Below are 10,259 nucleotides of genomic sequence, written 5' to 3'. Positions count from 1 at the left end.
ACGCATTTTACATACATATATACATACATATACATACGTATTTGTAACATATTGTATACCATTTATATATGAATAATAAAGATACAATATTTTGATGTAATAAAGATTATTATCAAATATCTAGGTAAAATTATGTTTTTACAGAATTTCTTTTTCTATACAAAGATACAATCCAACATAATTTTAAATAATGAAAATGAAAATTAATATTATATTACTTTTCTTTCATATATTATTTAATATAAAATTTATAAATATAATATCTCTACAAGATTTATGTATAATATAAATTATAATAACATTTTTTAATATAGATCAACAAAAAATAGAATCTTTAGTGTGAATATTAGGAAATTTTTGAAATTTAAAATAAATGAAAAATCAGAGTAACGCCATCTAGGTGTCGAAGTGGAATTAATGCTCTGTTTTTGGTCAATCATATGTGTGCGAGGAAAGTGTCATAAGTTTGTTAATGCAAATCACCGTATATATTTAGCGTAGTGTAAATGTGTCGAGTGTTTGGTTGCAACATTTGTATGATTATTATTACTCTTTGTTTGTACGTTTCGAGATATATTGAAAAATTGATCAAATATTCATAACGTGTTATTTTTTTTCTTCGTGATAAAAGCAAACTTTAAAATGGGGGTAATATTTTTGGAACACATCGGTGGCACGCGTCTTTTTTCTTGCGCTTCGTGCGACACTAATTTAACAAACCGAGGACAGCTGATCAGTACTCGTTTCACTGGTGCAACTGGTCGAGCTTTTCTCTTTAACAAAGTTGTTAACCTCAATTACAGGTATTAAAATATAAAACTTGTTTCTTTATATTATTATTTTGTATTATAACTTCATTGTTATTATTAGCATTTTGTTAATTAGTAATATTTTTTATTACATAAATTATCTATATGCATTGAGATTCATTGTTCGATGATATTTGAAGTAAGTCAAGCTTATACGATATAACACAACGCTTATAAAAATGATCATTGTTCTCTTCGCTATCTAACTTAATTATTGTTTTATGAATCTATTTAATATTATTATTACATGTTGTGCAGCGAGGTACAAGATAGAGTGATGTTAACTGGACGTCACATGGTACGAGATGTAAGCTGTAAAAACTGTGATGCTAAACTTGGGTGGGTTTATGAGTTTGCGACAGATGATAATCAACGATACAAGGAAGGCCGTGTTATATTGGAGCGTGCTCTAGTTACAGAGAGTGATGGAATGGGAGAAAATTAATAAACTTAAAATAGTTTTATATATAATATATATATATATATAAATTTAATCATTTTTTATAGTGCACAATAGAGTTTAAGAATCTATATTATAGTTTGTTTTTTTATAATCAGTGTAAGGTATAAATTATTTAGTATAAATCGATCCATTGCTGCATAAATGATAAACAAACACCAATATTTCTCTAACTTGTGTCAATTATCGGTATAAGTATTATTAAGCGCGTTTATTTCATTTTTCTTTAATAAGTAAATTATTATGCCAGGGGAAACATCAACTTTCTCATGAAATCGAAATACTAATCTTGCCAAATATAAATGTCAATTGAAAGGTCTTTGAAGAAAAAAAGGAAAAAAAAATTTTTTTATTTATAAAAATAATATCGTAATTAAATATAACAGTGCAATGAAATTTATTAAAGACTCTTTCAAATGTTCTTCATGATTTCATGATAAGCGTTGGATTTCAATTTTATTGTTAGTAATATGCTTGTATATTTATATTGTGTAAATAAATATTAACTAACTTTCTTTAGTAACAGATTGTTCGATCGAGACAAACTGAAAATGACATGAAGATTAATTAAAAGTGCTAAGATGAAAATTGTGTTATTATTATAAGACGTATGCAATAATATGACATAATGATACTGAATAAAAAAAAAAACAAAACAGAAAAATACTACCAATAACAAAATTTTTAACAAAATATATTAAAATAGTTGAAATGTTAAATAAATTTTATTATGTTAAATTTAATTGTAATTAAGAAAAATACGGCGTCAGTATGTACAATAGGAAGTGCGTGTATAATATTAACTGGCCAAAATAATAAATAATATGATTGGGATTGATCGTAAGAAATAAAAGAATTTTTGAAAAATGTTAATTATCAATAAACGTATAATTTTGAAATACGTTAAATATATTAACGATAACCTTTTCTATATACTATGTCATACACGTACACACACACACACACACACACATAAAGAAAATATTTCTAAACTAAATGTAAAGAAAAAAATAAGCATAAAGGTTAGACCGTATATATTATACATATATAAATACTAATATATATATATATATCTATCTGTTTCTTTTAGAATTTCAAATGTCGAGCACACAGGGAGAATACATAGGAAGAATATAATTCAAAAAGTTTTAAGCCGCCAAAACACTTGATTGGTTGAACCTATGTAATATTATCAACCAATCAGATGACAGGTATTCATCGGTCGACGAACTTTGGATAAACGAGCCGCGCCCCGTCACGTTCTATGATTGGCTGATAACAAGTGACATATGATAACCAATGAGAGAAGTCATAGAGTCGTCGAGTTTCGATCACGACAACGAACCAGTGTGGTCACGTAGGCCGACAATATCGCATGTGGTCGATTAATGTTTCTCTCGTTTCGAATCAACGCCGAGTAGTTGATAGAACGACGAAAAAAAAGAAGAAGAAGAAGGGAAGAAGAAAAACAAACAAATAAGAAGAAACATGTTATAAAATCCGCGTTGTTTAGTTCAATTTCTTCGTTCGTTGTGTTGTATCGTGCAAAACGAGTTAATGCTGATACATAATAAACGCGTGTAAAAGGAACGACCGATCATCGAGCTGCTTGAACTAGGCAGAAAGAGTAACACGGTAATTTCAAACACACGCATTATTTTTCTCTACGACAATTATATTTGTACATATATGTATGTGTATATATATATAAATACAAATATAAATTAGATTCGAAAACGAACTAAACGAACAAACTGACAGCGGGAGTGTTAAACACTGAGAATTCTCCTCTCTCTGTTTGTCTCGTTTCGGGCTCAATGGCCGAATATCAGTGGAGTCGCCATCGAACGGGGGGAAGGGGGAAAGGGTAGTGTTTAAAAGGGAGAGGGGTGGAAAGCAAACTTATAGGATAATAAACATAAGAAAAAAACATATTAATAACAATAATAATCATAATAATAACGATCACACAGTAAGAACAAAAAAAAAAAGCATTTGAATTTTAAGTTTATCCTTTCTGAATGTGTGATCACAGAAATATTAGAATAATAATATATAGAAGAAACGTTTGATGGTTATTATAATTATATGATGATGATGATGATCATTATTATTATTATTATAATTATAATAATGATTGAACATAATTTTGTTCTCGAGTTTACCATTTCTCTCGTATTCTTGTTTTTCTCCCTTCGTTCTTCTCAACCCTCCTCCCTCTTTCCGCCCCCTCCTCTCTTCTCATGTTTCTACACATCTATCTTCACCTACCATCAAAATTCTCTGCCCTTTGACTTTTGCCACTCAAAATTCAGATTAGAAGGATAGAATCTAAACTTGGGAAACGTTTTCTTAAACATATGAAAAGTGTAATTCGATCCAACATAATATATCGCGCAAGTAAATAATACTATTTTAAATTTTCTACTTTTTTCGATTATTTATTATTATTATTATTATTATTATTATTACTATTGTTCTTAATATTTATTACGTAGAGATTTTTGTTTCTTTTTCTTTTTTTCTTATTGAACGAATAATATTTATATAATTAATAACTCAAGTCCGATCGAATTAATTTTCTAGTTATTTTTTTTTAGTTACTTTTCATAAATTTGAATATTTTTCATTGGTCTTTTTTTTTATTGGATGATTTCAATGAAATGGATTGAGAAAAGAGAGAGAGAGAGAGGGAGAGATAAAAAGAGAGGACGAAAACAATTAAAGTGACATTTTTAAAAATTCCATATATGTATATAAGAAATTTATCTTATCGGTTGTGTGTATGTGTGAGTTTAAAAATCATATGTGTGTGTGTGTGTTTAGGGCGGTCTTAACGATGCCATTGCACCGCCGAACGTGGCTTCTCAGCAGGAAAGCTATAAATACACATGCATCGCGGGGTAAACAAACTTGACCTCAGTGGAATTCTTATCGGTGTATATCTTTGATGCGGAGTTAACTTCTTTATATATATATATATATATATACATATGTATATATATAATACCGTGAAAGACCGAAATTGGAAAATGTCAAGATTCACATGATCGCTTGTCAGCACATCAAATACGTCGGTGAAAGACCGAATATTTGGGTTTATTTTTATACATTATAATATTTTGAACAAACACCAAGCGACCATGTAAATCTTGACATTCTCCAATTTCGATCTTTCACGATAACATATATATATATGTTTTTAAAGGTTATGTGGTATTCCATTTTTTTTTCTAGCTTTATCTTCTCTTTGTCGTTATTTATTGTCTTCTGTTCTATAATTTTAAAATAATATAATTAAAGTGAAACTGTGTGTATCTATATATATATATATATATACATGATATGTATGTATGTGTGTCTACCGATTTGAAGTTCCAAGCTTAAAGTTCGTCACGGGGTATAAATATATTTACTTTTTTTTCTTTTTAAGTATTCTCTCTCCCCCCCCCGCTTTCCTCACTCCCTCTCTCCTTCTCTTTCTCTCTTTCTTTTTCTCACTCCTTCTCTCCCTTTCTCTTTCTTTCTCGCTCACTCACACGCACATTCTCTCTCTTTCTCTCCAGCTTGTTCTTTTTTCTTTTCTTAGAACGCATATTATATATATATATATATATATATATGTGTATTTATGTATACATGATTGTGTAGGGTGGAACTGTGTTTTAAAGTATTGCGTTTATCCGGCTCTGACCTTTTTTTTTTTTATTCGAACCGATATGTTCTTCTCTTCATGTTAGGAAGTATAGAAAGTTTAAAACGATGTTTTTGGACATGCAGTTGTACAACTGACCTTCCTCAACGTTTATGAATTGCCATTTATACCAGCCGGGAGATATATTCATATTCGGTAAATTCATTATTTTCTTCTTCTTTTATTTTTCTTCTAATAGGCCGTATTTATAAAGTTTTCGTTTTGATTGTATAATCGGAGTGTTTAAATCGATACTGTTGATAACGACTCGTCGTTATTTTGAGGCTACCACAACTTTTGTCTCCTTTTATTTTCTTGTTTTTCGTTTTTAAAGGTTAAGAATTCAGTGCTCCTTATTTGGCTTGTAATATTCAGAAAGGATGTAATAGAAATATAATACGGTATCTAATTTTTTAATCTCAAGTATACAACTTCTATCTTTTTTGTAAGTTTATCATTAAGGACATTGTTTTTTTATTTTTGCTACAGAGTAACTTTTGGAAGAGGAAAGATTTTAATCAAAGTTCATATAACCTCTTCTCGGAAAGCCTTAAACAGCGACTTCTTGGATGTGATCATAGACATTCTATCAGTTATATCGATAAGTGTAATATAAAATGAAGTGGTCACCGGGTGCTCTGTTTTGTGAACAAGTTGGTGAACTTACTCGGGTATTCTCTCAGTGGAACGAGTGCGAACAAACTGTGGTTCTTTATGCTTTACTACGTCGTGTACCAGCTGTTCAAGCTAGATTTCTAGCACACGCCATACAACATTCTCTTCATGCTGTTTCTGATTTGGATACTCAAGAATTGAATGCTAATAATCCAGGTAATTAATTAATAACATTTATTTGTGTGCTAAAATTGATATTATATTCTATTATTAAAAAACTAAGCAAAATTTGAAAATTTTAGCTTTCATTGGTTCGTTACTCTCTGAATCTACTGATGTTGCCATCAATCAACTATTAACACATCTCCCACTTTTAAGGCCTGGGAATATAGAGTGCAAACAATGTTATCTTGTTGCAATACCTGAGTTAGTTAGTCATTGCGTGAGCACAGGTCAATTTACAGAGCAGACCCAACAGTTGCTAAGTTACACATTAATTCACCCTGCTATAACTAGTCAAGATAGACGTTCACTAACTCAATGGCTAAAACATCTTGAAGAGCGTATCAGTGGTACTGCAATTCATAATCTTGAAGAATATACAAACACCACGACTAGGTGAATAATAATATGAATTATTGGATATGATTATATGCTTTAAGTTTATATCTTAATAATGTAATAAATAATATAAGTATTTTGATAATGTTTTACTTTAAAGGTGGGATAATGTGTGGCAAAGGAATTCTAAACAGCAGCAACAGCAACAACAACAGCAGCAGCAACAGCAGCAGCAGCAGCAGCAACAACAACAGCAACAACAACAGCAACAACAACAGCAGCAACAACAACAACAACAGCAGCAACAGCAACAACAACAACAACAGCAACAACAATCAAATGAACAAACACATTTGTTTGGCACACAGCCAAGTACCACATTTAATCTACAATTTCCTCCTCCTGTAACTCGTCAACGTCGTTCAAATAGTTTGACTCCACCAGATGCATCAGCACATCATCTTGAAGTCGTCGATCGTACCAATAACGCTAATAATTCCACAAGACACAAACCACGCAGTTTTAGTATTTCCATAGATCATACCAGTTAGTTTAATAATGAATTTAATATTTCTAATCATTCATTCATTAAATTCAATTAAATAAGAAAATGTAATAATATTAATATTATTTTTCTTTTTATAGATAGTCTAATAGGTTTAAGTCCTCTCAGTCCGCAGAGTTCTTGTGCAAGCAGTGGTAGCGAGGGTCGTTTAGATGAAGCTTCTAATCGTACATTGGCAAGTGGAATGAAAGGTATATATTAAAAAATATATATCTTTTGTTACACCATTATCTGCCGATGAATTTAAAAAATAGATTCAACTAATTGAATTTATTAAATATATTTCAAACGTAGATGTACCATCATGGCTTAAGACGTTACGTCTCCACAAATACAGCTACTTGTTCGTTACCCTAAGCTATGAAGAAATGTTACAACTAACTGAAGATCAATTAGCTGAACAAGGTGTAACGAAGGGAGCAAGACATAAGTTAGCTTTATCCATTGCTAAATTGCAACAACGTTATACAACTCTAGTTAACTTAGAAAAGGATCTTTTGCAACCAACTCGAGATAGTACACAAGGTACTTCATTTTCACAAGGGCCAATATTGCTTGTCAACACTCTTGACGAATTAAAGACCATATTAGCGACACCTTTAAAACCAAGTCAGGAAAGCGATCCTCAGGATATACCCACACAATTTACTAAAGTACTTGGAAAACGTAAGCTAATTTCTTTTAATTTTTTTTTCCTTTATTTGTATTTGATATTTTTCAAACTCTGTTAATGCTATTTTTAAACAATTTACAGTTTGTAGTAGACTGGCACTAGACAGCGTTGATGATGGAATTCTATGTGCATGCATTAATGTGTTAGAAAAGGTATTGCAACATGACTGCTTTACTCCCAATCAAAAGGAAAAAGTACAACAATGGCGTAGTAGACTTGGTAATCCACGACCAATACCAAAGTATGAAACCAATTTATTATTCATTATAATATATATATATAATTATTGTACTAATTGTAATCGTTTGAATTTAAGATGGCAATATAATTATGGATACAATAATCGAAGATTCTGCAATCTCCAACAACACAATAGAAAACCGAGTTTAAATTTAAATCATATTCATAATACTCACTCACATAATTCTTTTACCGTTAGTCCACATAGAAATAGTATATCGACACCATACATACAAAATAATCAGATTCAAACTATGAATCAGAATAATTTACGTCCAGTACATACGGCTGAGAAAAGACCTAGTTTACAAGAAAGCAGCTTAGAGGTATATATAAATTTATTATTAATCATTCTTGCTCAAAAGCTTAACCCTTTCGATGCTACTAATAACTATGGTCATTCAACGTTTGATGCTTACTTTGTTCTATTGGTGACGATAGTAATTCATTGATATTCTGCTTCAATTTACAATTTTTTAAATCAACATATGCGAAAGGGTTAAAAATTAATACAAAGGATAACTCATAGTTAAAATTAATAGTTCTGTAAAGAAAAAATTGTCTTAGTTTGTTTTGTTTTTAATTCATGATTAATATTTATTATAGCAACTACAAAGAACGTTGCAACGAACATATAGTGCACCAAGAGATCATTTTCTTGGTCAAAGAGGAAGCGGAGGTGGAGGTGAAAATGGTGGAAATAATGGACCAGAAACAACCGAGCCAGAAATAAATTTAAGCCTTGAAACGCTCTGCTTGAGAATGACCGAACAAGCTCTTGACGGTTTTGGCGAAGCTTAAAAGAACATGTCTCCTTCGCCATTATTTTATTGGACGTATAGTAAGTTCCATCTTTAAAACAAAAAAAATAGAAACGATACAGAACAAAAAACTTACACATTAATAATACTTGTCCAAAAAATAATAGATTGTTACAAAAAGCAAAAACAAAACAAAAAAATAAAAGATAAAAGGGGTGGTGCAAGGTGGGTTAGAATAAAAGACTAAAATTACTATATATATGGTAAATTTTTGAAATGAACATGGAAAGAATGGAAATGTGAACAAATTTGACTGGTCGATAATCACATATGACATTAAATATATTATATATATTCGCATATTTTATTGCGATATGAATATATAAATATTAATATTACACTCTCACGCTTTAATAACATTACCAAATGAAGAAGAAGAAGAAGAAGAAGGAATAAAAAGAAATGAAGAAAATGAAAAAGAAAAAAAAAAAAATCTTTGACAATTGAAATGATCACGCAAAGATAGGACGAGATCGTATTTGAGTGACACGAAACATAAATGACTCAATATATAAATATATATATGTGTGAATCATATTTTTTATTAAATCTAATGCAATTCTACTGTTAAACGAGAAACTGACAAAATTTGGCGAGCCAAATGTTATTAGAAAGATAGATTCTTTCCTTGACTTAGCTGCATCTACAGAAATGAAGAAGAAGAAGAATAAGTAAGAAGAATAAAAAATATATATAAATATATGTATATGTATACACATATAAATAGAATTTTAAGAGAAAAAATAGAATGAACGCAAGAACGAAAAAAGAAAAGAAAAAAAGAAAAGAAGGAGCGTAAGAGAGCAAATATAAAATCGTATAAAATACAAAAAAAAGATGGGAGATAGAAAGACAGAGAGGGAGAGGGAGAGAGAGAGAGGGAGAGAGAGAGAGAGAGAGAGAGAGAGAGAGAGATAGATAGATAGATAGTGCACGAAGAAAGAAGAAAGGAAAAAAAAGAGCAAAATAGAATGTGGAATTATGTCGTGAGATGTTTGCAATATTATTTTTCTCGTGTTATCCATTTCAGGAAATGGAATTCGTCTGATTTTAAAACAGGACACATTATAGTAATTGTATAATGTAATTAATTATTATTATTATTTTTTATTTTATTTTATTTTATTTTATATATATAATAATTATTATTAATTTTTATGCTAATGCTACTACCAATTGTTGTTATTAACAATATTCTGTTTCTAAAGAGAGAAATGGAGGAAAAGAAAAAAAAAAAAACAAAGCAAAAATANTAAACGAATACGGACTGATTTTACTTTATTTTATTTTAATTGCTACTGCTATCACTATAAGTACTATTACTATATTACTATTATTACCATCAACACTATTATCACTACTACTGCTATTACTATTCTATTACAACACAACTATACTATACTATATCTATTACTACTACTACTACTATTACCATCACTACTACTACTCTATTACTAAAACTATATCTATACTACATCTATTACTACTACTACTACTGTGCTATTGCTATTACTACCGCTATTGCTATACTATGACTATTGCTATTATTATTACTATTAATGCTAATGCTACTACCAATTGTTGTTATTAACAATATTCTGTTTCTAAAGAGAGAAATGGAGGAAAAGAAAAAAAAAAAAACAAAGCAAAAATATACTTAAAGAATAAGGCTCATTATATTACAATTTTTGAGCTCCATATACATGCATTCTTTCTTTTTCTCTCTCTTGACAATTCGAGATAAAATAATATACATATATATATATATATATATATATATATATATATACATACGTCTCTCTTTTCTCTACATACACACAT

The 10,259-nt window shown here is 29.7% G+C and overlaps 2 protein-coding genes across 5 annotated transcripts; both read left to right on the top strand.

The window, feature by feature from the left end:
• Window positions 1-406: 406 nt before the first annotated feature.
• LOC106790331 (protein yippee-like 5) lies at window positions 407-2,130 on the top strand. Of its 2 annotated transcripts, none has more exons than XM_014755140.1 (2): window positions 407-803; window positions 1,059-2,130. In XM_014755140.1, exons 1-2 carry the CDS (start codon window positions 643-645, stop codon window positions 1,252-1,254), a joined length of 357 nt encoding a protein of 118 aa, XP_014610626.1. In that variant the 5' UTR covers window positions 407-642; the 3' UTR covers window positions 1,255-2,130. The 2 variants fall into 2 exon arrangements, with proteins under 2 accessions (XP_014610626.1, XP_014610627.1); XM_014755141.1 differs by having other exon boundaries at window positions 416-803; window positions 1,068-2,130.
• A 382-nt stretch (window positions 2,131-2,512) lies between these two features.
• Window positions 2,513-8,850, top strand: LOC106790330 (protein Smaug). Of its 3 annotated transcripts, none has more exons than XM_014755137.1 (9): window positions 2,513-2,904; window positions 5,453-5,794; window positions 5,881-6,196; window positions 6,300-6,685; window positions 6,785-6,895; window positions 6,999-7,370; window positions 7,459-7,618; window positions 7,694-7,943; window positions 8,224-8,850. In XM_014755137.1, exons 2-9 carry the CDS (start codon window positions 5,581-5,583, stop codon window positions 8,416-8,418), a joined length of 2,004 nt encoding a protein of 667 aa, XP_014610623.1. In that variant the 5' UTR covers window positions 2,513-2,904; window positions 5,453-5,580; the 3' UTR covers window positions 8,419-8,850. The 3 variants fall into 3 exon arrangements, with proteins under 3 accessions (XP_014610623.1, XP_014610624.1, XP_014610625.1); XM_014755138.1 differs by lacking the exon at window positions 2,513-2,904 and adding an exon at window positions 4,927-5,119; XM_014755139.1 differs by lacking the exon at window positions 2,513-2,904 and adding an exon at window positions 5,290-5,364.
• Window positions 8,851-10,259: the final 1,409 nt, after the last annotated feature.

This window comes from Polistes canadensis, unplaced genomic scaffold, assembly GCF_001313835.1.
Source record: "Polistes canadensis isolate GaletaPanama2010 unplaced genomic scaffold, ASM131383v1 scaffold_230, whole genome shotgun sequence".
In the NCBI taxonomy this organism is placed as follows: domain Eukaryota; kingdom Metazoa; phylum Arthropoda; class Insecta; order Hymenoptera; family Vespidae; genus Polistes; species Polistes canadensis.
Note: the sequence above shows the minus strand (reverse complement) of the source record. Positions and strands in the feature narration are given on the sequence as shown.